Source organism: Nyctereutes procyonoides, unplaced genomic scaffold, assembly GCF_905146905.1.
Source record: "Nyctereutes procyonoides isolate TBG_1078 unplaced genomic scaffold, NYPRO_anot_genome, whole genome shotgun sequence".
Taxonomy (NCBI): Eukaryota; Metazoa; Chordata; class Mammalia; order Carnivora; family Canidae; genus Nyctereutes; species Nyctereutes procyonoides.
This window is the reverse complement of record NW_026575131.1, coordinates 562,358-589,894: the sequence shown is the minus strand read 5'-3', so window position 1 is coordinate 589,894 and position 27,537 is coordinate 562,358. Positions and strand designations below refer to the sequence as shown.

The window sequence follows — 27,537 nt, the reverse complement described above, 5'->3', positions numbered from 1 at the left end:
GAGCCGCCTCCTCATGTCCTCAGCCCACTTCCCTGCACCCTCTGTGCATGCCTGGCCACTCTGGGCAGGGGCATTGCCTGAAATTCAGAATAATGAGCACTGAGCTTGAGTGAGAGAGGCAGGGACGAGTCAGAGTCCTGATGGCCCCACATGGCCCGTAGATGATGGGCTGCCCGTCCCACGTCCCCATCGAAAAGATTAATTATGATCCTTAGCAAGCACTGAGCATCTATCGTGGCTGGACCAAGGACTTCACCTGACTTAATCTTCCTAACAACCTCGAGGTGGGAATTACTGTTACTCCTGGTGACGAGTAAGAGAGGCAGAAAGACATAAGTAAGCAGCCCACACTGTAGTAGCTACGTGGAGACTGGCTTCCGAAAACAAACTGCATTTGCAGTCTGGTGAGTAGGCAATGTTTCCGAACGGGAACATGTTAATGTGAAGGTGGCAGCAATCGAAGCAGATCATTCCAGAGATGCAAAGCTGGTTTAACATTTAGAAACCAATCAATGCAATATACCCCATTAACAGAATGGGGAGAAAATTTTTTTTTATTTTACTTAGTCATTCATGAGAGACACGGAGAGCGAGGCAGAGACACAGGCAGAGGGAGAAGCAGGCTCCCTGTGGGGAGCCCGACGTGGGACTGGATCCCAGGACCCTAAGATCACACCCTGAGCCAAAGGCAGACGCTCAACCACTGAGCCACTCAGGCGTCCCAGGATGAGGGAGAAAATAACATGATCTTTTCAAGGGATGTAGTGAAAGTATTTGATACAATTCAAACCTGATTTTAATAACTAGTCTTAGCAACCTAGGAAGAGAAGGAGACTCCCCAATATGATAGGGGGAAGTATGATGAGCTGAGTGATGTCCACACGCTAAGCCCCAAGCCCTAAAAGACTAGTTTCCTTTATATGGTAAAGGGGACTTGGTAGATGGGATGAAGTTAAGGACCTCGAGATGGGAGACGGTCCTGGACTAGACAGAGGGGCCTGATGGAATGATGGGAGTCCTTCTAAGACGGAGGCAGGAGGGCCTAGGTGTGCAAAAGAGTAGGCCTGACAACAGAAGCAGAGGTGGGAGTGACAGCATGGAAAACTGGAGCATGCTGTGTTCCTGGCTTTGGAGACAAGGAAGGGACCAGGAGTGGAGTGTGCGGTGCCTATGAGCTGGGAAAGGCAAAGGAGCATAGTCTCCCCTGGAGCTCCTGGAAGGAACACAGCTTGTGGACACCTTGCTGTGGATACCTTGCTTCTAGTGCTGTAAGATTCACATCAGACTTCTGACCTCCACAATCGTAGGATAACATATTTGTGTTGATTTAAGCCACTGAGCCTGTGGCACAGCAGCCACAGGAAAGGAATATAGGCATCTATATAGAGAAACCTCGAGGGGAAATATTGCATGGTCCCCCACCCCTCCTCCCAAGGTCAGGAACAAGGCATGGACACTTGGCTTTGTACTTCTATTTAACGTTGTATGTAGGCAAGAAAAAGAAATTAAAAGTATAGGATTGGAAAGGAAAGGCAAATAATGTCCTTTCAAGGTGACGTGACTGTAGATGAGAAAATCCAAAGAGTCTACAAACAAATTATGGTTACGATTAGACTACAAATGATTTGTAGGTCTGATTAGAAAGTGAACACAAATTTTTTTATACTTTTATTTATTCATGAGAGAGAGAGAGAGAGAGAGAGAGAGAGAGAGGCAGAGACCCAGGCAGAGGAAGAAGCAGGCTTCCTGCAGGGAGCCTGATGTGGGACTCGATCCCGGGATCCCAGAATCATACCCTGGGCTGAAGGCAGATGCTCAACCACTGAGCCACTCAGGCATCCCGAACACAAAACTTGTATGAGATACAGTATCTTCATGACTTGGGTCAGCAAGGAACTTTAAAACAGGACATAAAAAGTTCCAACCATAAGAAAATGATTGATAAAGTGAACTCCATTAAAATTAGGAATTCTTGTGTACTAAATGGCACCCCCAAGAAAGGAAAAAGCAATCTCCCAAGTGAGGGAAGCTATTTGCACACTTAGAACTGGTGAATGCTTTGTTTCCAGAATATGTAAAGAGCTTCTAGAAGTCATTAAAATAAAAGGACAACCCAATAGAATAGTGAGCAGAGGCAGGGACAGGCACTTTATAACAAAGTCACCAGTGAACTATATATGGAAGGGTAATCACCCTCATTGGTCACAGGGAATATGAGATGCTAATACATATCCAAAGGGCCAGGTTAGTAAAAGCATCAACAGTGTGCCAACTGCTGGGGAGGACATAAGGCATCTGGAACACTCATAGCTGTTGGTGGGCCTGTCAGCTGGTACAACTGTTCTGGAAAACTGCTCAGCGGTATCTACTAAGGGTAGACACACTACCGGCAATTCCACTCTTTCACATATACCCAGGAGAAAGGAGTGCTTCTTTCCCTAAATGGCATGCACAAGAATGTTCATTGGAGGATATTTGTAATATCGAAAAACCAGAAACAACCCAAATATTCAATTCCAGAAAGAATAATACACTGTCTACATATGCACACAATAGAACACACAAACAACAAAGAAGGGGCTCCTGTGCCTGGTATTTACAGATGCGATGTTGAGTGAAAGCAGCCAGGACCCCAAGAGCACAGAATGTGACCCTATTTATACAAGAGGTTTGAGAACAAAAAAAAATCATGAAGTGATTTTTTGGTGGGACGCCTGGGTGGCTCAGTCGGTGAAGCGTCTGCCTTCAGCTCAGGTCATGATCCCGGGGTCCTGGGATCGAGCCCCATGGTGAGCTCCCTTCTCAGAGGGGAGTCTGCTTCTCCTTCTGCCCCTCCCCCCTGCTCGTGCTCTCTCTCTCTCATTCATTCTCTCTCAAATAAACAAATAAAATCTTTAAAAAAAAATTTGAAGTGATTTTTTGGTGATAGCAGGACAGTGCTGTCTCTGGGGGTAAGGGAATTTTTGGGCAGATAGACGTGTTCCAGACGGTGAATGGGGTGGAAGCTACAAAGTTGTAGACGTTTATTGAGACTTATCAAACTGTACACCTAAGACGTGTGCATTTCACCTTATGTGAATTATACCTTAGTGAAGAAACCAAACCAAAATCCAGATCCCTCAACCCCTAATGTAGGGGTCAGTTCAGACACAGGCATCCATGGGTAGAGGAAGCTGTTAGGTGAAAGGCTGGTGGGAATCTGAACCCACTGAGCATGACATGGTCATCATCAAGGCAGCTGGATGTATGGGCTGCTTGTGAGAGGTGGTGGGAAGGATTCTTTTTTTTTTTTTTTTTTTAGAGTTTAGAAGTGTAAGGGCTTTAGATATCCTACTCCACCCTCCAATTTTATTTTATTTTATTTTATTTTATTTATTTTTATTTTTTTATAAATTTATTTTTTATTGGTGTTCAATTTGCCAACACATAGAATTACACCCAGTGCTCATCCCGTCAAGTGCCCCCCTCAGTGCCTGTCACCCAGTCACCCCCACCCCCCCGCCCACCTCCCTTTCTACCACCCCTAGTTCGTTTCCCAGAGTTAGGAGTCTTTCATGTTCTGTCTCCCTTTCTGATATTTCCCACTCATTTTTTCTCCTTTCCCCTTTATTCCCTTTCACTATTTTTTATATGGTGGGAAGGATTCTTGCAGACAAAATAGAATGTCAAGCATGTAGGGTGATGTCCAATTAAAGGAAATATGAGGACCTGAGAAACAGTTTCAATAAATGACAATAACCAGGAAGCAAACAGACACACCAGAACAGGGGACATTCTACAGAATAGGTAACACTATTCCTCAGTAAGTCAGAAAATGAAAGGATGTTGGGGAGGGGCTCTGCTAGATTTAAAGATAGTGAAGACCATCTGATTTCATTTGAATTCTGATTAGAATGAACCTTCTGTAGGAAGACGTTTCTGAGATACTTGGGAAATTTCCTTGTGGCCCTGCGGGGAGACATCCCTATTTTTAAAAAATGCATATTGAGGGATAAAACAATGAAATGACACCCCTGAATTTTACTTTAAAATATTCTGGCAAAATATGGAAGCAACCCAACTGTGCGTTGATAGATAAATGGATAAGAATAAGGACACCTAGTGGGTATTATGCTAAACAAAATCAGTCAGTAGAGAAAGATAAATGTCATATGATCTCACTCACAAGAGGCAAACCAAGAAACAGGCTCTTCACTATGAAGAACAAACTGATGATTATGAGCGGAGGTGGGGGGGGGATGAGTGTAACAGGTGGTGGGGATTAAGGAAGACACCTATCAGGATGAGCACCCGGTGATGTGGGAAATGTTGCATCTCTATATTGTACACCTGAGACTTACATAACACTGGATGTTAACTATACTAGAATTAAAAATTTTAATTTTAAAAATTAAAATAAAAATTATGGCAAGACAAGAAAAGAAAAAAAGCAAAAGGATACATGCAACAAATGTGGGCAAATCCTCTCTACTGTCCAGTCTAGTGATGGGCATCTGAGTTCACTTCTTCTTAGTCTCTGTTTCTGGGCAGGTTTGGACTGTCAATGTTCAACGAAAGAGGAAAAGGGGGTGGGGGCTTGAGGGGTGGGAGCTCAGCCTGGGAGATGCAAGTCAGGAACACACTCACATCTGCACCCCTCTGTAGGAGGATTAGACTGGCCTGCAAGCCTGGGGGCAGTGGGGAGAGCCAAGAGGTGGAACAGCAGTGCAGGGGCACAGAGGAAGCAATACAAGCAGCTAGCTGCCCACCCTTCTTCCTCTTAACAGGTGGCAGCCCTGTGCCTTATTGCCTTATGCTTCTCAGCCTCTCTTACAGATGCTGATGGCCACACGACACATTTCTAGACAATGGAATGTAGGCAGAAATTGTCAGGCAGGGCCTCTGGGAAGGCTCTTTTTCCAGGGATGGCTGAGTTGGGTGATGGGTGGGCAGTTTTGCTCTTCCCTTCACCCCTTCTCCCTGTCTGAAATCAGATGTGATGGCTGGAGCTGCAGCAGCCATTTTGTGATCACATGATCACTTTGCAGTTGAGAACCCTAAAGCTAAAATTGGCGGAGCAGAAAGACTTGGGAGCAGACCTGGTCATCTGATTTCTTAGAACTGCTTTTCGTAGAGCCTCATGGAGCTTTGGACTGCCTCCTGTATTTCCCATTACTAGAGGAAAAATGAATCCTACTTTGTTTATGTACTATTATTTCAGGTCTCAGTAACCCAACTCTTTTTTTTTTTTTTTTGTCAGTAACCCAATTCTTAATGCAAATGGAAGCATTTCCTTTTGCCACTGGCCCTGGAGACTATGTTGACCAGGGGAGATGTTTGACTCCCACCAACTTAGACTTCAGCTCCCAGCTTGAGGGCTATGTTTACCTTTTTTCCCATGTTTCTCCTTTTTTTCTTCTTCATTGATTGAAGAACTGTTTTCTGTGGACTCTAGGCTGTTATCTGAGGAGAGAGAAAAGTGAAGCTGTGAGCATAGCATGAGGCTGGGAAGAGGCCCTGGCACCAGCATCCTTGCCTGCCTGTTGAGTGGCCCTGGCAAGTCACTCAGCTTCTCTGAGCTTGTTTACAAATCTAAGACCATCATGCTGACTTTGCTGGCAAGTTGTGATAACTGTGCAAGAAAAGGGCCCACCTGTACATGTGCCTGGCACACAGGACATATTTTGTGCCTTCCCTTTTGCATGCTTCCATTTGCTCCTTAAGAAGAGTGCAGGAAGGGCACCTGGGTGGCTCAGTGGGTTAAGCGTCTACCTTCAGCTCAGGTCATAATCTTGGGGTCCTGGGATGGGGCCCCACATCAGGCTCCCAGCTCAGGGAGCCTGCTTCTCCCTCTCTCTCTGCCCCTCCTCCCAGCTTGTGGTCTCTCTTGCTCTGCTCTCTCTCAAATAAGTAAATAAAATCTTAAGAAAAAAAAAAAAAAAAAGAACGCAAGTCTGTCTTACAGGGAGGTCACAGACCCAAGCCCTCTGCCTTGTGGTGCTGCCCATACTTTTGCTGTGAGCCTCCCAGGGCTTCCCTCAAGACTGCAACAGAAGATCCAGAGAAACACCCATTTCCTTGTCCTTCAACTGATACCCACACAGAAGGAAGCATTTGGCCTGATACTTCCTCCTACCCTAACCCAGAAATTACTGTAACTTGGAAATTACAGTCTATGCAGCTGTGGAGGGTGGGGGCTGCTGGAGAGCCTGGGATGTGCTCTGGTGGGGAGTTCAAGAAGCCGGTCCATTTGGACCAGCTTGGAGGAGGAGGCCTGGGGTGATGAAGGCTAGGCAGGGCTTGAAAGGTGGGGGGTAGGATGCTTAAGGGTGGCCCCTGAGCAACTGGGTGACCAGGTGTGGGGAGAGTGAGGAGGGGAGCTGTCCCATGGCGGGCAGGGAAGGTCAAGGGCCTAGGCTGGAAACTCAGGTGCCTGCAGATCAAGCTGCATATGTAATGGAAGGAGAGGGGAGGCGGTAGGGAGAGGGGAGGCCTGCGGAGCGTTCAGGAGCACAGGCTGCTTGCTCAGTCAGTATTTTCCATTTTAGTGACTCTGTGGTTCAATTTCCAGGTAGCAACATTTAACTAACCACATCATAAAGATCAGAAAATACCATAGATATTTAAATAGACCCAAACCTAAACCAAACCCAAATTCTAATAAAATTCAGCCTTTAAAAAAAAAGATTTTATTTATTCATGAGAGACACACAGAGAGAGAGGCAGAGACACAGGCAGAGGGAGAAGAAGGCTCCATGCAGGGCGCCCCATGCAGGGCTCCATCCCAGGACCCCAGGATCACGCCCTGAGCCGAAGGCAGACACTCAACCACTGAGCCTCCCGGGCGTCCCCAGCTTTTTTCTTTTTTTTTTTTTTTTAAAGATTTATTTATTTATTCATTCAGAGAGAGCAAGAGAGAGAGGCAGAGACACAGGCAGAGGGAGAAGCAGGCTCCACGCAAAGAGCCCGACGTGGGACTCGATCCAGGGTCTCCAGGATCAGGCCCTGGGCTGCAGGCGGCGCTAAACCGCTGCGCCACCGGGGCTGCCCCATTCCCAGCTTTTTTCTTAATTGAAAAAGCAAAGCACATATACAGCAGAGATTTTTAATGATGTTGTTTAATGTGTTATGATGAACTCTGATATGACATGTTGATAGGATGAGCAGTCCTCACCTGAAGCCCTCACTACCAAATGGATCTTTATTCACCTGCCTGGAGGGGTTATGCATGCACATTCTCAGATGTCCCTTTGCTTTTTCACTGAAAAACACATCTGCTTTCACGCTATAATATGGACAAACATCCAGGACATGGTGCTCAGGGAAATCAGCCAGTCACAAAAGGACAACTTCTTTTTTAAAAAAAATTTTTAATTTTTTTAATTTTTATAAATTTAGTTTTTATTGGTGTTCCATTTGCCAACATATAGAACAACACCCAGTGCTCATCCCGTCAGGTGTCCCCCTCAGTGCCCGTCACTCATTCACCCCCACCCCCCGCCCTCCTCCCCCTCCACCACCCCTAGTTCATTTCCCAGAGTTAGGAGTCTTTATGTTCTGTCTCCCTTTCTGATATTTCCCACACATTTCCTCTCCCTTCCCTTATATTCCCCTTCACTATTATTCATATTCCCCAAATGAGTGAGAACATACACTGTTTGTCCTTCTCCGATTGACTTACTTCACTCAGCATAATACCCTCCAGTTCCATCCACGTTGAAGCAAATGGTGGGTATTTGTCGTTTCTAATGGCTGAGGAATATTCCATGGTATACATAGACCACATCTTCTTTACAAAAGGACAACTTCTATGAGGCCCTGGGGTCCGTAAATTCCTACCCACAGAAGGTAGGATGGTGGGCACCAGGCACTGGGGAAGGGGATGGGGAGTATTTAATGGAGACAGAGTTTCACTTTTATGAGGTGAAAAAGTTCTGGAGATGGACGGTGGGGACAGTGGCACACCAAGGTGAATGTACTTCCCACACCACTGAGCTGTATATTTGAAGATGCTCAAAAGAGTACATTTTGTTATGTATATATAGGTGACCACAATTTTTTAAAAGTTTTTTTTTTTTAAAAAAGACCTATCTGCCTATATACAAGTGTCGCTGCTCCTTAGCCAGGTTCCCCTGGTGGGTCCTGAGGCTATTTCCAGCCCAATGCGATTTCCAATGTCTATCACTGCATTGAGTTGCACTGTTTCCCACACACCTGGAATTTTGTCAGTCTGATAGGTGATAAATGCATCTCAGTTTTAATTTGCACGTCTTAATCCCGGAAACTATTATGGCTTTGCAGACGTTAATTATCCCCTCACTTCAATCTGTCAGTATCCCGGGAACATTTTTCTCTGCCTGGCATGTCCTAGTTCTTAAATGATCTGGAGAACCTTTATTAGAGGACGCTAGCTCATTTGTCAGAGCTGCGGAAGATATATTTGCTCCAGCTCAGATGACAGCTCCCTTCGGATTGTCTGTCATGTATTTTCCTTACAGGACATCCTCATCTTTGCTTTAGTGAAATGCTTTGGAGTAGTGTCTTGCTTAGAAAGGAATTCTGCGTATGAAGGTTAAATACATTTAAAAAATTCCTGTTTCTTAAAAAAAAAATCTCCTGTTTCTTTCTTGCAAATTTTAAATTAAAAAGTCTTAAAAATGTAAGCCTCCTTGTAGAAAAATTCTCTGGGAGAAACAGGGGGAGGTGAGCTGGGTGCAGTGTCCTCATAAAAAGTGATAAAATTTTAGCACCCCATCCCCCCAGCCATGGGAGCCGAGGTGTAGGCTCAGGGCACACAAAGATCCTCCTGCCCGCTGCTTCCTGCGGCTCCAGGGAAGCCACCTGCTGACCTGCTCCCACTGCAGCAGCCCGGGGAGCCACTTCTCTGCTCTCCACCTGCGTGAGAGAGGGATGGGCCCCACCGTGGGCCCCCAGTTTCCACCATCTCAGCCTTCACTCTGGGACTTACGGGCACCTCCCCTGCACCCTGGCAAGCCTGTCCTCCCCGCTGCCCACAGGAGAGGGCTGGCGCTTAGACAAGGGTGGGAGCAGGGGCGGGAGGAAGGGTGGGTGCAGTGCTTTTCCGGAGAGCCCAGGGGCTAGGTGCCTGATGGGATGTGAGCTCTGGGAGAAGGGAGCATGGGGAGAAGCCCACCTGTTAGGTATGAACACCCGGGTACCAGTGCCGTCTGCTGAGGTGCCAGAGAAGGGAGGCAGGGGCTTGGGTGGAGCAAGAGGCCTGGGTTCAGGGGCCCGTGGGACACGCCAAACGGGGCCTCTGAAGAGGCCACTGTGGATGAAGGCCTGGGAATTGGCAGAGTGAGGACGGAAATGTGTCCCCAGCCAGCAGATGGAACGGGCCCTGTTGATGGAGACGGAGGGTGGCCAGGGCAGCCCGAGGAAGCCGCTGGCAGCGCAGCCTGGCCCGGGCCGCCCTCACGGGCTGCCTGGGGACGAAGGTGCACGGTGCTCAGGAGGGGCCAGGCCGTGGGCAAGGGCCACCCTGGGACCCACAGGACACAGAGGCTCCCCAGGAGGACTTATCCGAGGGGAAGCAAGGAGGCCAACTGGCGCTCTTAACAGCAGGAGCCCTGGGCATACCCTGTCTGAGGAGGCCGAGGAGAGATGTGGCCCCGAACCCTGAGCCGAAATTAAGAGTCGACTCCACTGGACTGAGCCCCGCAGGTGCCCCCGGGGCAGGACATCTTCAAACACGATTCACAAGCCCGACCTGTGTTTACAGTGTAGTGGCGCCCTTGCCAGAAATGGCCCCAGGGTCCTTGGGCTCCGGAACTCAGCCATCAGCACTGCCCCCAGCCCTGGATCCCGCTTGGTCGGTGCGGCCAACTGTGAAGTGACAGCATGTTACTTCGGAGGTGAGGTCACAGAAGACGTCTGGGCTCACCCTGCCTCTCAGGGAACACCTGCTCTGGGCGAGCTCAGCCCTGGCCAAGGCCAAGGGCCATCCGAGCGAGCCTGCCCAGAGCAGATCCCCCAGACGGCTGCAGAGGAGACGCCCTGGGCCAGGATCCCCAAGCCAAGCCCCCATGAGCTCCCGACCCGCAGACACGGAGCTGATGCGTGTTTACTGTTTTAAGCTGCTGAGTTTGGGGGTAATTTGTTACACAGCAGGAGAGATCCAGCACACCCTTCAGTGGCCTCCCAGGGCCTGTAGGTCCAGGAGCCCCATCCACGTGGCCTGGGAGACCCTTCAAGATCCCACACAGAGGCCTCTGCAGCTTCTCGTCTTGCTACCACCCTCACCCTCCCTCGTTACCCTCCAGGTAGCCTCTCACGGATCCTCCCACAGGCAACGCCCTGTGCTGTTGCCTTGTTTTTTTTCACCCCAGCCCCCTCAGCCAACATCTCCCTTGTCTGTTGTTTACCCCAGAAGGCCTCCTGGATCCCTCATCCAGGACAGAGGAGCCCACCTCGCTCTCCCAGGGATGGCCCTTCCCTCTCTGGCACTTGCCCCACCTGTCGTTATGTGGGGGTCACTTTCCTTCACAAGATGGGAAACTGCACCAGGACGGTGCATTGACAATGTCTTGTTCTTTCTGTACCTGATGCTCTAGCATCTAGGTCTTCCTGACCCCGCAGGGACTGGCCCACCCTTCCCTCCCGGAGTTGGCCCATCCCTAGAGAGGGTAAAGGAGTTGCCCAAGAGTGCACTCCGACTAATCCAGAGCCCACATGCCCACCCCCCACCTGCCCTATCGGGCTCTCACACCGAGGGCCCTTGCTCTCCTCAGCCAGGGCCAGGTCCCGGCCAGCTCAGGACGGCCAAAGTCCTGACATTCCTCAAACCAGTCACCCTTAAGCCCGCGCACCCTGCTCCTTCCCGTGGCAACCGCAACAAAGGCCCCTGCCCACAGTCCACTCCCCTACCTCTGACCCAGCCTGGTCCTCCTGGGTGTGACCTTGCCTGCTGCGCCCTGTCCCCTGTTTCTGGGGATCTGGGAAGATAACAAACTACCTTTCCAGTGGCAACCATCCCCTTGTCTGCTGGGCTTGCCATACCTGAGTGGTAATGAAGCCTACATTTTACTTACTTTTTATTTTTTTATTTTTATGTCAATTTTAGTATCTATATTATACCTTTACATTTCAATAGTTCTTTCTTGTTACATTGCTCTGTCTACATGGTGTACTCATGATTACTTTTTCCCCCTTTTTTAGTTAACATACGGGGTTATATTAGTTTCAGGTGAACAATACCGTGATTCAACACTTCCACACAACCCCCTGCTCATGATGACTAGAGCCCTTCTTAATCCCCATCACCTGTTTAACCCATGCCCCTCCCACCTCCCCTTTGGTGACGATCAGTGTGTTCTCTAGAGATAAGAGTCCACCTCAGGATTTGCCTCTCTCTCTTTTTTACCCCTTGCTCATCTGTTTTGTTTCTTATATTCCACATATGAGTGAAATCATATTATTTGTCTTTCTCTGGCTGACTTCTTTCACTTTGCATAATACACTCTGGTTCCATCCATATTGTTGCAAATGACAAGATTTCATTCTTTTTTATGGCTGAGTAATATTCCATCTCTCTCTCTCTCTCTCTCTCTCTCTCTCTCTCTCTCTCTCTCTCACACACACACACACACACACACACACACACACCCCACATCTTCTTAATCTATTCATCAGTGGATGGACACTTGAGCTGCTTCCATATCTTGACTATTATAGATAACGCTGCTACAAACATCAGGGTGCATGTATCCCTTCGAATTAGTACTATTGTCTTCTCTGGATAAATATCTAGTAGTGCAATCACTGCATCATAGGATAATTCAATTTTTAACTTTTTGAGGAACTTCATCATGCTGTTTTCCACAGTGGCTGCCCCAGTTTGCATTCCCACCCACAGAGCACGAGGGTTCCTTTTTCTTCACATCCTCACCAACACCTGTTGTTTCTTGTGTTGCTGATTTTAGCCATTCTGACAGGTGTGAGGTGATAGGCCACTGTAGTAGTTTTGATTTGCATTCCCTGGCCATGAGTGGGCGAGCTCAGCCCTGGCCAAGGCCAAGGGCCATCCAAGCATCTTTTCACGTCTGTTGGTCATCTGCATATCTTTTTTGGAGAAATATCTGTTCATGTCTTCTGCCCATTTTTAAATTGGATTATTTGGTTTTGGGGTGTTAAGTTTTACCAGTTCTTTATATACTATGGATACTAACCCTTTATGAGATATGCCATTTGCAAATATGCTCTCCCATTCCATAGGTTGCCTTTACTTTTGTTGACTATTTCCTTGGCTGTGCGGAAACTTTTAATCTCGATGTAGTCCCAACCGTTTATTTTTGCTTTTTCCCTCCTTGCCTCAAGAGAATTATCTAGGAAAAAGTGAAATCTACATTTTCAAATGACAGGAACCATGCCTGTCCATCCCCAGCTCCCAGCACCAGATTGGTGATGTCAAAATGGCAGCTGGGTCTCTGCGGGGAAGCGTGGGGGCGGGGGGCAGAGGAGTCTTTAGAGCAGTGTCTGGGCTGGTGTTGAGGCCTTTCTGCGAGCTGGTGGGGGTGGGGCAGGGGGGACCAAGGGAGAGCATCACATTGGTGTCTGCTGGCCAATGTTTACATGTGCTGCAGCAGAGCCTACAGTGGAGACTTGTGACAAACACAAATAAGACAGTGTTGGGGTTCCAATAATTTTGCGAATGTACCCAGACACGGATGGCTGGATCATGTAATTCTAGCTATACTTTTTTGAGGGAGCACCTTACCATTCTCCACAGCTGTGCACCTATTTACATTCCCCCCAGCAGTGCATGGGGATTCCAGTTTCCCTACTGAGAAAGTCAGGAAGGGAAGAAAGAAAGACGTAGAGACAGAAAGAAAGAAACCCTTTACTCTGGGTTTCTTTTTTCATAGCTTTCCTACTGGTGTGAGGTGATAGCTCATTTTCCTAATGACTGATGATAGTGTGAGCACCACGTCATGGACTCATTGGCTCTTTGGAAGATCTTCTTTACAGAAACGTCTATCAACTCCTTTGCCCATTTTTTAGTGGGGTTCTTGGTTGTGGCTGTTGTTGAGTTTTAGGAATTCCCTATATATTCTGGATATTAATCTTTTGTCAAAGATTTCTTTAAATGTCTGTGTCCCGAAAGCCTGAGAGGGAAGGTCCTGTCTCTTTAGAGACAGGTCCCTATGGACAGACCTGGCAGGGAAGTCACTCGAGCTCCTGGTGGTGAATGAACAGAATGGCTAGCCTCAGTCCTGGCTTCTCAGCCACCAAACACACAGTGGGTTTGGGCGGAGGAGCTCCTTATCATCCACCGTGGCACCAGCAAGCCACGCCAGGAAGGCGGGCTGCCCTCTTGTTGTTACCAGGCTGGAGGCTGCTCCACAAGATGCCACAACTGGCTTAGGTCTCCCAGCCTCCCCGCAAGTTCTGCCTGGAAACTGCATGTGTTCTAGGCTCCAGAGTTCCCATTTTGGATTCCAACAGTTCCTGCCAGCTCAGCAGCTGTTTTGCTGGAGAGGCTGATTCCCGGATCGCCTCTACCCTAATGAGTATCTCCCACGACGTCCCCTCATACGTGGGTCTCCCGTTCTTTCAGATGCCATTGTAAATGGAATTGCTTTCTTAATTTCCATGTTGGGGTGTGGAAACACAGCTGACATTGGCGCTTTGATCTTGCACCCCGCAACCTGGGAGAACTCATTCATGAGCACTAGAGGCTTTCTTGTGGGCTCCTGGGGATTTTTTTCTATGTCAGATCCTGTCATCTGTGAATGAGATAGTTTCACTTCCTCCTTTCCATTTGGATGCCTTTCCTTCCTTCCTTCCTTCCTTCCTTCCTTCCTTCCTTCCTTCCTTCCTTCCTTCCTTCCCTCCTTCCTTCCTTCCTTCCTTCCTTTTGTTTTTAAGATTTTATTTATTTATTCACAAGAGACACAGAGGGAGAGACAGAGATGCAGGCAGAGGGAGAAGCAGGCTCTATCCCAGGACTGGGTCCCAGGACTCCGGGGGATCACGACCTGAGCCGAAGGCAGACGCTCAACCACTGAGCCACCCAGGCGTCCTAAGGATGCCTTTTATTTCTTTTCCTTGTCTAAATGCCCTGGCTACGGGGCATCTGGCTGGCTTGGTCAGACGAGTTCTAAGTTTGAGCCCCATGTTGGCTGGACACAGAGATTACTTAAAAATAAAATCTTTTAAAAATAAATAAATGCTCTGGCTAAAACTTCCAGCCCACAGTATTGAATAGCAGTGAAAACAGACATCCTGGCTTATTCCTGAACTTCAGGGGAAAGCTTTCAGCTAACAGAATTTTACTGGGGACCTGTTATGTGCCAGGCTCTGGGGAGACAGCAACACGCAGGACAAACACCTCTGCCTGGGTGGACCTTACATTCTACTGGGGAGAGAGAAACAAGGAACGGGGATGCAGGTGGGAGGTGGAAGGTGATACCAAGAACAATAAAGCAGAAGGTGACATGTGAATAAATGCTTAAAGGAGGTGGAGGAGGGAGCCATAGGGAGACCTAGGGGGAGAGCACTCTGGGCAGAGGGACAGCAGCGCCAAGACGCTGTGGGGAGTGTAGTGACCTGGCTGGGCCAGGGAACACGGGCAGTGGAGGGGGAGCTGTCTATTGCTTTTCTCTCCAACTGTCTGCATGGTCCTGCAGACACTGCCCCACAAGCCCTGACTAGGGAGCCTCGGGTCTAGTCTGGGCTTTCACTGGCTCCTCTGCCTGGCCAGGTCTCTATCATGTGTCCTCCACCCTGTGCACTGGGGGTAAGGCCTTGCCTGGGGTCCCTAGGGAGGCTATGGTGAACCAGCCCCTCTGCCTGTGTCACAGACCATGGTATCCTTACTGATCGAAGTCATAAAACCCAGAAACTGTGCAACCCCTCTCAGCATCTTAACAGAACTGGACAGTCCTCCCCACGGTCCATATGGCCCTACCCAAGTTGTTCAGACTGGCCTCTGTCTCTTCCTCTAACACTGCAAGCTTATACCAGCCTCAGCCTTTCCTGGCCCACCCCCCTGCCTAGAATGCCCTTCCCCCTCTTCCATCCTTCGGGATTGTTACTGATAGGTTTCAAATGTCACCTCCTCTGAGAGGCCTTCCCTGACTACCTCTCCCATTTCTATACCCTACTCCCTGCCCAAAGCTTCCAGTAGGTTTCCTTTCTACTGCTTCTTGGCTGTTGTAAGTGGAGACTGGCTGTTTGCTTTGCAATGTCTGTCTCCCTCGTCATGATGTAAGTCTCACGAGGGGGAGGGTTTTATTTGCCCCTGAATCCCCAGTGCTTAGAACACATGCCTGCATCCAGCTGGCACTTAATAAGGATTTGTGAATGAAGAACAAACCCAGAGCTCACTTCTCTGATGTCCAATTGCAGCTAAGTCTTTCATCCTGACCCCTTAACCGCCCCTCCATGTGGACTCTGAGCATCTGCTTCCGGCTCAGACTTCACGTACTGGGAGGCTAGCCGAGGCTGTAGAGGTGGGATGGTGGGTGTCATAATAGTGGGAGTGGAGACTAATGATAGCAGTATCACGGAACTGAGCCCTCAACCTGTGTCTCTCCTTACAGCTCACAGAGCCTGAGGATTGCTCCCATTTCACAGATGAGGCAGCTGAGGCTCACAGAAGTGCTGTGCTCCAATGAGTGGGTCAGACCCCAGTGCTCCAAACCTTGGTGGGGGTGTTCTTGGATGGGGTCCAGAAACCCTCTCTGTACCTGGCCTGGGCTCAGGGCCCAGAGTCCCTAAGCCCCTCTTTCTTTCAAAGGGCTCAGAGTCTTTCTGGCCCCTACCGTAGTACCCAGCTTCTGCAGCTGAACCCAGGATGTCAGGCTCAACAAAGCTCCCAGTCTGAGCCCCTGGCTGATACACCCTCATCCAGGGTGACTTCACCTGCCTGCCTGACGAGGTGCCCCTGGCTGGCCTGGCCTGCGCTTGCTGTGGGTCTGTCCACTTGGCCGTGGTTTCCTCCCTGCCTAGCCTGGTTTCCTCCCAAGTGCAGAGACCCTCAACCCACACCCTGGCACTTAGCTTCGGCGTGGCGGGGAATACCCTCTGTTTGCATGTCACTGCCAAGGGAAGTGATATACCCATTCTCCAGGGCTACAGGGTACGCCCCATGTAACTACCCTCTTGGTACTGCAGGATGAAGCAATAGAATCTAGAAGGCCTTCAGCAGTCTTGAGACAGTGAAATTATGTTGCACTGTTGTGTGTGTATATGTGTGTGTCTAAACTTGTTATCTAAAAAAAATAAAAATAAAAAAAATATAAACTTGTTATCTGCAAACATTTCAAAGCTATCTTTTTTTTTTTTTTTTTTTTTGGTAATTCCATTTCAGCCTTCCTTCATTTTTCAATTTGCTCTGGAGCAGAGTGACTGAGCACACAACTGCAATGGTGACAACAAACAACACGTTTTGAAATGAGCTAAATGCCCATTAATATGGATTGGTTAAATAAATCAAGGTACACTCACATTATGGGATCACTGTTCTGCTTGCAACACTAAAAGTCTAAGGGAACTCTTGGTGTATTGATAAGGAAGAGTCTCCACAATGTTATGGGGTTAGTGCAAGAAACAAGGCGCAGGAAGCCTGTTTCTTGTGACTGTTTGTGTGAGAAAAGGACAAACTGTACCTAACGAATCTGTATGTATTTGCCTGTGTGCACAGAGCATGTGCGTGGAGCAGGTGTAGAAGGAGATGAGAGACAAGTGCCACTGGCCATCTTCAAGGAGGGGGTGCTGGCTATCTGGGGACAGGTGGGGCCTCTCAAAAGAAGGGGCTTTGAACACGTTTGAATTTTGAACCATGGGAATCCTTTACCTAATTCAAAGTTAAATTGAATTAAAAGCTGAAGACAGGGGGAGCCCTGGGGGCTCAGTGGTTCAGCACCTGCCTTGTGCTCAGGGTTTGACCCCGGGGTCCTGGGAATGGAGTAATGCATTGGGCTCCCCGCAGGGAGCCTGCTTTTCCCTCTGCCTGTGTCTCTGCCTCTCTCTGTGTGTCTCATGAATAAATAAATAAATAAATAAATAAATAAATAAATAAATAAATAGAACCCACTGGCCCTTAGAAGTGGGTCTCTGAATTATAAAAAAAAGAATAAAAAAAGACGAAAGCAGTTAAGAGCCAGGTGACAGCAGGAAGCATTGCCCATTCTGCCCACCTCAGCCCCAGGGGCCCCCAGAGGCCCCCCCCCCCCCCCCCCCCGTAGCTTCCCTCCATGCCTCCCAGCAGGAGCATTTGGTAGCAGATGTGTGACTTCAGAGGAGGCAGGGCATCTCCCATAAGGGCCTGGGGCCAGCTGGTACTACCTCTGGGCTCGGCCCAGTGACCACAGCTGCAGAGAGGCTGAAAGCGACCCACTTCCACAGAGCCTGCTTTGGGGTGAACTGCGTTCCCTATCCACCCAATTAACGTTTTTGAATACTTGAAAGCCTAACTTCCAGCACCTCGCAAGGTGACCCTGTTAAGAAATAGGGTCACTGCAGACATAACTTAGATGAGGTCATGTTGGAGTATAGTGTGGGCACTTCATCGTATATGACTCCCGGCCTTAATAAAAAGGGGAAATGGGCAACAGGCATGCACACAGGCAGAATGCCATGTGACGATGAAGGCAGAGCTAGGGAGGACACGTCTCTAATCCAGGAGCACCAAGGATGGTTAGCAAACCACCAGAAATTTCCTAGGAGAGAGCTTGGAACAGACACTTCCTCTAGCCCTCAGGAGGAATCAACATCAATGCCAATGACACCCATGTCTTGGACTTCAGCTCCCAAAACTGTGAGACCACAAATTTGTTGTTAAAGCCAACAAAGTGGTGGCACTTTGTTACAGCCGCCCTAGGAAATAAAACATGGAGTTTCCAGAGAACTGGCACATCTATGATTTCCGCCTCATGGCCTGATTTTGAATCACCTTAGCTCTCAGTTAAGTCTGGATGTCATTGTCCCAGGCTCCCGAGCCTGTCTTTGCCTCTGAGTCCATGCCAGCCCCATACTTACTGTTGTAAATCATGTCCTTGGAGACCATGGTAGGTACTATCTTGGACATCTGGGCAGAGGAATAAAGGCTTGTTGCAAAACTTGGTTTTGGCTAAAGGCGATTCCAACCTGAGGAGTGACACAATGCTTGAGCCAGATGATCCCCAGGCCCTAAGCTCCCCTTTCCCCTGGGTGGCTGAGAACAGTTGTCTTTTACTGAGGGTTCACCAGGTGACCAACACCTATAGCTCCCTGCCTATCCTTTCTCCCCTCCTTGACGTAGATCTAGCTGCCCTGACTAATCTTTCTGTTTCTAGAACATGCCAGCCTTGGTCTGCCTCAGGGCCTTTGCATATAACATCTCCTAAGCCAAAAATTGTTCACCCACACCCAACTGTGGAGGAAGGTCCTTTCCCTTCAGTTCTGAGCTCATGTCACCACTTCAGAGACACCCTCTCTTGCCACTCCATCCAAACTGGTTTCCTTCTCCCCACCCCTCCATATGACCTCTTTACTTTCTTCTCTGCAATTACCAGTATCTGATTCATCACTTAAAAAAATCGGTGCATTGCGTACGACGCCTCGAATGTAAGCTCCAAGAGAACAGGGGTCTTTTCTCATTGGTAGCCAACGCGCTCATCCAAGCGCCTGGCGTGGCCTTGCGGCTTCTTAACTATTCACTGAATGAATCTTTCATTGTGCAGAGGGGGAAGCAAAGCGGAGGTTCGGCGAGGTGTCCAAAGTCACACAGCAAGCAAGGGCCATAGCTGGGATTCCAGCCCGAAATTCCTTGGCTCCAAAGCCTGCGCCCTTCCAGCACCATTCCGCTAGCACTCGGGCGGCCGAGCGCAATCGGACCGCGTCGGCGGGGCTGCGCGGCGGGCACCGCGTCTGCGGAGGGCAGGTTGGAGCGGACGGCTGGGAGCTACGTCTGTGCTGACGCTAGTCTAGCACCGACCGAGGAAGCCTGCAGAGAGGCCCTGCAGGGGACCCCGGGGCCCGCCCCTCCTCCGCGCGCCCCCGCCCCTCCGCGCGCCCCCGTCCCTCCTCCGCGCGCTCCCCGCCCCTCCTCCGCGCGCCCCCCGCCCCTCCTCCGCGCGCCCCCGCCCCTCCTCCGCGCGCTCCCCGCCCCTCCTCCGCGCGCCCCCCGCCCCTCCGCGCGCCCCCGTCCCTCCTCCGCGCGCCCCTGTCCCTCCTCCGCGCGCTCCCCGCCCCTCCTCCGCGCGCCCCGTCCCTCCTCCGCGCGCCCCCGTCCCTCCTCCGCGCGCCCCCGCCCCTCCTCCGCGCGCCCCCCTCCTCCTCCGCGCGCCCCCCGCCCCTCCTCCGCGCGCCCCCGCCCCTCCTCCGCGCGCCCCCGCCCCTCCGCGCGCTCCCCGCCCCTCCTCCGCGCGCCCCCCGCCCCTCCGCGCGCCCCCGTCCCTCCTCCGCGCGCCCCCGTCCCTCCTCCGCGCGCTCCCCGCCCCTCCTCCGCGCGCCCCCGCCCCTCCTCCGCGCGCCCCCGTCCCAGTCCCACGCACTCACCGGCCCCGCGCGCCCGGGCCAGCTCCGAAGCCTCCGCGCCGCCGCAGCTCCCCGCTCTCGGCTCCCCGGCCTTCGGTTTACGTCGCCACGGCAACCAATCTCCCCGGCAGCCCCGGCGCTGACGTCACAAAGCCCCGGGGTCCCGGCCGCCCGCCCGGGGGAGCGGAGGGGGGCGGGCGGGCGGTCCCGGCGCAGAGAGCCCGGGGCCCCGCGGTCAGAGCGCCATGGTCTGCGGGACGCGCCCGGGGTGCGGCCTGGGGCGGGAGGCTTCTCCTCCGTCCTCCTTCCTCCGCACCCCTGATCTCTTCCTTCCGTTCCCCGCTTCGTTTCTTCCGTGTGCACCTGGGGATGCAGGTGCTGCAGGCACCGACCTGTCCTTTCTGCGGGGGGTGGGGGGCACACACACACCCCTCCCCTGCCCGAGGGGGCTGCTCCTGGGGCCAGTAGCAGCGGACAACGCCGACGCTGGGAGGGCAGCTGTTCTGCACCCCCTGGAGCCGAAAGCCGATGGGGTGGGGGGTGCGGGCTGCGCGGTGCCGGCCTCCGGGGAAGACGATGCTGGCCAAGGCTTGAGGATCACTACTCAGAGGGTGAATGACTCTTAGGGCAAGACCCGGAATGGCGAGGCCTAGCAGCAGACGGGGAGGACGGGGCGATAAAGGGCGGGATCACCCATCAGCTGAGGTGGCCACGGGCTCTAGGGTGTGCCCTCTGCCTCCTCAGCTCAGGTCCCCCGTCCTCCAGGACGGGAGAGCCCCTCCTTGAGTGCTCACGGTGGTCTCCGCATGGTCCCACACGTCTAGAGAATTTGCAGGTTGCCAAAGGCTGCTCGGAGCTGGGGGCACAGTCAGGGTCTGTCTCTCTAGCCCTACTCTGCTCTGGAGCAGCCTGCAAGCCTGTAAGGTGCAGATGAGGCCCCCAGCAGCCCCCAGCTCTGCCCAAGGCAGATGTAGTGGGCAAGGAGACCCGGGCCACGGAATGTGGAAGGGCTCCCTTCCATGGAAGGAGTGGTGGGGGTCCCCGAATCACCACTGGAGGACAATGATGGTGGACAGTATCTACAGCGGGCTTTGCACAAGCAGGAAGGAGATTTTACTAGGTTAAGCCATATAGGTGATTTGTGTGTGAGTGTGTGTGTGCGCCCACATGTATGTGGAGGGGACTATTTGTTACAGCGGCTAGCTGTACCTGAACAGATAAGTGGTTTCCCTTTAGCCCCAGGACAGAGGCTCCTTACACTGTCATTTAAAGTCCTGGGTGTTATTACTATATGTTGGCAAATCAAACTCCAATAAAAAAAATAATTTTAAAAAAGTCCTACATGATTTAACCCCTGCCCTGCTGGAGTCAGCTCTCAGCAAGCGCCCGAGGCACTTTATTAATTAGTGACTGAGGTAGGATAGCAGTTTCCAAATGGTTTATTTCAAATAGGTGTTCTTTTTTTTATTTTTTTTTTATTTATTTATGATAGTCACACACACACACACACACACACACACACAGAGAGAGAGGCAGAAACACAGGCAGAAGGAGAAGCAGGCTCCATGCACCGGGAGCCCGACGTGGGATTCGATCCTGGGTCTCCAGGATCGCGCCCTGGGCCAAAGGCAGGCGCCAAACCTCTGTGCCACCCAGGGATCCCTCAAATAGGTGTTCTGATGAGACTTAGGACTCTTGAGAATAGGTGACCCAAAGAGGGAAAAGCTACTGAGCATACTATCAATTCATTGTGATAACAGGTACAGTTATGAACTGTCATGAGTTGTCTGTGAACCTTTGCAGAAGGTTTCTGAGGGCTTGGCCCTGTCCTCTGTGCCCATTTAATGCAGACGGCCTGTGAAGTAGGTCCTGTTGTTACACCTGCTGTCAGCAGGGAGATCGCATCACCCGGAGGTTAGGAAACCTGCCCAGCAGAGCTAGGGAGTCCCAGAGACAGAGTTCACAGGCAGTGGAGTTTTATCTTTGCTCTTAACCAGACCCATGCTGACTCTCACCAGGAATTGTTTTATAATTCTATAGAATTATATAAAGAAATGGTGCATACACCTTGAAAAAGCCCAAAAACTCCAAAGGTGTGCTTCATAATATGGGTCCTGCACGCTTCGGGGGCGCGATTCTGCTCAAAGGTGTACTGCACAATAAAGACACATTCTCTACTTAATGTGTGTGCTCCTGTTTTTGCTTTGGCTTGTTGGTTATTTAGAAGATTAGAGAACTGTCTAGAAAATGTGGTCTTTTTAAACTTATAATTTTAGCCTAAAAATCTAACTATAGGGTGCCTCGGTGGCACAGTCAGTTGGGTGTCTGCCTTTGGTTCTGGCCATGATCTTTGGGTCCTGGGATCGAGCCCCACATCAGGCTCTCTGCTCGGCAGCCAGTCTGCTTCTCTCTCTCCCTCAACTTGTGCTCTCTCTTTTAAGTAAATAAGTAAATAAATAAATAAACAAACAAACAAACAAACAAACAAATAAATAAATAAATAAATTCTTAAAAATAAACCCTAACTATTGACACAATTTGTAGATTAAAAGCTGATCTAAAAAATGCGATGGATTGATGGAGACACACATAGATGGATGGATGGGCGATGAAGACGGATAGAGGTGTGTTAGTTATAGAATCCAGGTGGTGGGGAATCCCTGGGTGGCGCAGCGTTTTAGTGCCTGCCTTTGGCCCAGGGCATGATCCTGGAGTCCTGGGATCACGTCCCACATCGGGCTCCCTGCATGGAGCCTGCTTTTCCCTCTGCCTGTGTCCCTCCCTCTTTCTCTCTCTCTCTCTATAATAAATAAATAAATAAATAAATAAATAAATAAATAAATAAATAAATAAATAAATCTTTAAAAATAAAAGAATCCAGGTGGTGGGTACATGAGTGTTCATTACAAAACTCTCAGTATTTCTGTATATTCAAGTTTGAAAATTTTTGTAATAAAGCATTTAGGGGAAAAGCTGAGGATCCTCTTAAGGGAGAAACTGTATTCCTGATTTCATACTTCCCTTCCACAAAGGAGTGTACCAGTCAGGGTTCTCGGTAACAGCCAACAGACATCGGTTAGAACAGGTTAAAGGAGGGACGCCTGGGTGGCTCAGTGGTTGAGCATCGGTCTTGATCCCCCTGTCCCAGATCTGCCTTTGGCTCAGGTCATGATCCCAGGGTCCTGGGATCGAGTCCCACATCGGGCTCCCCATAGGGAGCCTGCCTCTCCCTCTGCCTGTGTCTCTGCCTCTCTCTCTCTGTCTCTCAAGAATAAATAAATAGAATCTTTTAAAAAACAAAAACAAAAACGGGTTGAAGGAGAAAAGGGAAGGCAGGGGATGGGTGGCTCCTGGATCCTGTGGGGGGACAGGAAACCAGGCCGGGAGATGCTATGGCCCGGGGCAGAGCCCAGAGCAGGCTGCAGGTGTGTCCTGGTGGAGACACAATGGCTTTGATTCAGGGTGTGGTTGTGGGTGTCTGTCAGAACCTGGGTCACCTGCCAGCACCTTCTGTCTCATAGGCAGAACCCAAGAGTCCCTGCCTCCACCCTGGCTGAAAGGGAGACCGGGAGAGAGAGCTTCTATGGTAGGAGGTGGGGGCTCCTAAAAGGGGGGGGGTCTCCCAACCCAAGAAGGGTGTTTAGAGGTGCAGGTGGCCTACCAGCAGGACAAGCAGCTGTGTCTGTTCTCCATGGCACCAAGGCTCAGCTTGTCCCTGCATCACCAACTCTATGCTTCCCCCCCCTACCTTTTCCCTTTCTGGGGAGATGTCCTTTATTCTGCTGGCAACTTCCTACTCATTTCTCAAGATCAGGTCAGGGGTTGTCTTCCTGGGAAGCATCTCTTTGTGAGGCCACAGCCTGCCTCCTCTAGATCCATCCCCAGATATTTTGTGTCCATGGGGGCTGGGCAGGTCTGGTGGGTAGGAGAGTGGAGGGCAGGAGATGTGGGGGAGCCAGGGCATCTGTCCCTTCCCTCTGCTCTCTGTGGTTCCTCAGGCTGTGGCTGCCTTGGGCAGGCCTGTCGTGGTTCTAGCATCGGTCAGGAGCCCTGGGTCCCAGGTCCCAGGTCCCAGGTCCCAAAACACCACCTCCCTCCTGAGCCTGGGTCCTGCTCTTGCTCATTTCTAGTGGCCTCTCTATTCCCATTTTGGCATCTATTTGCTTCCATCGTGTATGTAACCAATTCCCTGCATTAAATTCCCTCTCCCTGAAAGCCTTCAACGGCTTTCATTTTCTGGACTGAAGCCATTAGACAGAGGCAGGAGAGCACGGTGGCCAAGATGATGGGCTATGACATCAGTCCTGGTGGGCTCCAGATCCTGGCTAGTTGCTCACTGGCTCAGTGGCTTTGGGCAAGTTACTTAGTGCTCTGGGCCTCAGTTTCCCTATCCAAAAAGTAGGAATGAAACTAATGACGTGGGAGGATGTTGTGTGGTTAGCACAGAACCTGGCACCTGGTTGGCCTATATCCCAATATTACAGTAGGATCTGAGGGCTATGTCTGGCTAAGAAAGTGCATCTGCAGTCCTGGTCCTGTCTGCACACAGGGCGTCCCCGCCAGGTGGCTGTGGTCTCTGTGAGGAAGCTGAAGGTGGGACATGTGAAGCCATTTGCCCGAGGCTACACAGCCCATAAGTGCAGAACTGGACTCAAACGCAGGCAGTCTGACTCCCTGGTCCAGGCTGTGAGGGGTCACCGTGTGCTCCTCCCACTGGCCTGGAAGGAGGCGGTGCTCCTTGGCTGGCTGAGGAGGGCCAGGTCATGGGGGTGGGGGCTGAGGCCATACTCTGCTGGTTGCTCAGCCAGGCAGCGTCCTGTCCAAGCCCCACCTGCACTAGTCTACCTTGGGGGGCTTGATGCCTGGGACCAAAGACCTCAAGTTGACTTTAGAGCCTCTTTCCCAGGTGTGGTGCCACCCACCACAGCCAACGGCTCTGGACAGCGTGCAGCACAGCCACTGATACCTCTTGGATGTCTGGAGGCTTCCTGTGGAGCAGAGGGAATAAACCTGCAGCAGGTGGAGACATGACAGGATTTCAGTGACTTCCCAACCAGGACTGAGTATAGACACCTTACTGGTAAGATACCTTACTAGCCTGGGTACCTTGCATCTAGATTTCCTTTTGTTTCTTCCTTCAGCCTCTGATGTTGCAAGATGTGGAAGGAGACCAAGCCATGTCTTCCCTACCTCACAATGTGTCAGAGCTTCCCACGGGCATTACTGACCACGGTGCTGCTTCCACTTTGCCCACTGCCCATGGCTGTAGCCCCAGTTCAGGCTGTGGTCTGCAGTATCTCCATCTGCTGGGTATCAGGCGAAGCTGCCAAGTCCTGGCAGGGAGTCTGAAGCACCATGCCACTTCCCTTTTGGGGACCCCTTCTACCCTACTGCCCTGGCCTGGCATGGTTTTTATGTCACGGTCATCAGACTGCTTTCCCATCAGCTCAGATGGACAGATGATTTCATGGGCTTCTGGAGAGAAAACAAGAGTGACTTTTGGCATCCACATTTGACTACAGTGCTAAGTGGGATGATAAGGAAGGTCTTGAAGCCCAAGGTAAGATCCAGTTGGCTTGAGCATTCAGGGAAGGTACCTTAGGAATGTGACATCATTGGGACCAGATTAAAGGATGCATAGCATCTAAACAGGCAGATAGGGACATGAGTGAGGGAACTTGAGGAGCAAGGGAGACTGAGTTTGAGTTCAGGGAGCACAAGCAGCCTTGTGAAGCTGGGGTGTCAGATGTGTGGTTACAAAGGCAGTGGGGAGGGGCAGAGGGAGGTGCCAGAAAAAGGTAGGCAGGTGTCTGCCAGGTCACAGAGGTGATGGGGATCTCCCATCCCTACTCAGGGAGCAAGAAGAAGAAAAGCCACCATCAGGTTTGCTATTTTGTTCCATCTTTAGCTTCATGGAGAAGATAGTTTGGGAAGAGGTCCTAGGAAGTTGTTTCCAAGCATGAGATGATGTTGACTTATATAAAGGTGGAGGCAGTTAGGCTGGAGAGAGTGGCTGAATCAGGCTACATGTGGGATGCAAGGTCAGAGGCTGGCTGTGGGGGTGGGAGAGGTAACTGGACTCAGGCAGCCTGAACAAGTTGGCTGAGATGAAAATGGGGATGGAGGGGTGTGTGCTCAGGTCTCCTTTCCAGAGAAAAGTTTCTAGGAATTTACCTGACAGGTTCCAGCTGCTCCACATCTGGGATGAAGCACAGCTTATACTGAGGCCATGCTTTCCCCAGGCCACCACCCCCTGGTCCCCCAGCCAGTGCCTGCCCGAGCACTGTGGGAGCCTTAGAGGCCATTTTGGCCTCATGCAGGATTCCTCCAATGGGTGAGCTTTGCACCAGAGCTTCCTGTCAGCCTGGACAAGACTTTCTCAGAGCTGCAGCCTGGGCTCTGCCAACCCCACTTCCCTTCCTTTCTTTGCTCTCTTCCCAGGCTCAGACATGACTCAGGGCATGAGGCTCTCCCCACTGACTCTGCTCCCCTTGCCCTTTATCCAAGCAGGCCTTTCTCCTAACAGATCTCTTATACCTCTATTTCTGTCTGGGCATTTCCTTCCCAGAGGATCTGCACTGACATGCAGAGTAGGGGCAATGGGGAGAACAGGGTGAGTTGCAGATGGCTGCGGGGTGCCTGCAGGACATCCCTGGAGTAGGTGTGGAGAGCCAAGGAGAGGGGCTCTCTGTCAGTGCAAAGACACTACAGCCAGGGGGAAGAAGAGTCCCCCTGCAGCAGAAAGGGAAAGCAGGACCCAAAGTGGGAAGAAAACCAGGCAAGTGTTCTTCAGAAAGTCAAAGGAACAGAGAGTTTAAAGAGTGGGTCCCAGGACAATTCGATGATGAGGCAGGGGCAGGGGTCGGGGGATGGCCTTTCAACAAGTGGTGCTAGAACAATTGGATTTCCACATGCAAAAGAGTGAGGTTGGGCTCCACCTCATCCCATACCAAAATTAACTTAAATGGAACCAGAGACCTAAATGTAAGTACTAAAATTCTTAGAAAAAAACACGGGAGTAAATAAATCTTTGTGACCTTGAGTTAGGGGGCTCTTCCTTAGCTCTGACACCAAAAGCACAAGTGACAGAAGAAAAAAAGAGATAGATTGGACTTCATCGAAGTTAAAAACTTTTGTGCTGTAAATGGTACCATCAAGAAAATGGAAAGAATGGGAGAGAATGTTTGCAAATCATATATCTGATAAAAGACTTGTATCACAAATATGTAATGAACTCCTACAACTTATTAATAAAAATGCAAGTAATCCCATTTAAAAATGGGCAAGAGATCTCGATAGATAGTTCTCCAAAGAAGATAGCAGATACCCAATAAGCGTATGAAAAGATGCTCAGCACACCTAGGCATCAGGGAAATGCAGATCAAACTCAAGGTGAGATATTATGTCACACCCACTACAAGAGCTCTACTCAAAAAGATGGATAATAACAAGTGTTGGTGAGGATGTGGAGAAATTGGAGCCCTCATGCATTGCTGGTGAGAATATAAATGGTGCAGCTGCTTTAGATCACAGCCTGGCAACTCCTCAAAGAATTACATTAGACTTACTACATGACCTAGCAATTCCACTCCTAGGGATAGACCCAAGCAAAATGAAAACATGTCCACACGAAAACTCATACGTGAATATTCGTAGCAGTATAACGGCCAAGAAAAACAACCTGGATTTTCATCAACTGATGAATGGATCAACAAAATATGGTACACTCATATGGAATATTATTTGGCAATACAAAGAAATACAGTACTGATAAATCCTATTACATCCAGCCTTGAAAACATTATGCTAAGTGCAAAGAGACAATCCCAAACAGCCACATATTGTTTTATTCCATTTGCAATGTCTTGAATAGGCAAAGCACAGAGATGGAAAGTCCATGGGGGTTGCCAGGGGCTCGGGGAGGAACGGTGTTGGGGGAAGCTGGCAGTGACTGCTAACGGGAATAGGTTTTTTCTTGTGGGAGATGAAAATGTCTACAATTATGGTGGTGCTTGCACAACTCTGTCAATATACTAAATGCATTTTAAGTGGGTGAATTCTTTGTTATGTGAATAT

At 50.3% G+C, this 27,537-nt stretch overlaps 1 protein-coding gene across 1 annotated transcript in view; it reads right to left on the bottom strand.

Annotated features, from left to right (window-relative positions):
- CFAP100 (cilia and flagella associated protein 100) overlaps positions 1–19,747 on the bottom strand; it is a 51,079-nt gene extending 31,332 nt beyond the window's left edge. Inside the window, exons 1-3 of the mRNA XM_055344278.1 lie at positions 19,483–19,747; positions 17,983–18,090; positions 5,368–5,442 (exon numbers count right to left, since the gene is read on the bottom strand). Coding sequence (XP_055200253.1) covers positions 5,368–5,442; positions 17,983–18,031 — 124 coding nt within the window. The 5' untranslated portion in view covers positions 18,032–18,090; positions 19,483–19,747. The remainder of the gene's footprint in view (positions 1–5,367; positions 5,443–17,982; positions 18,091–19,482) is intronic.
- Between the last annotated feature and the right edge of the window lie 7,790 nt (positions 19,748–27,537).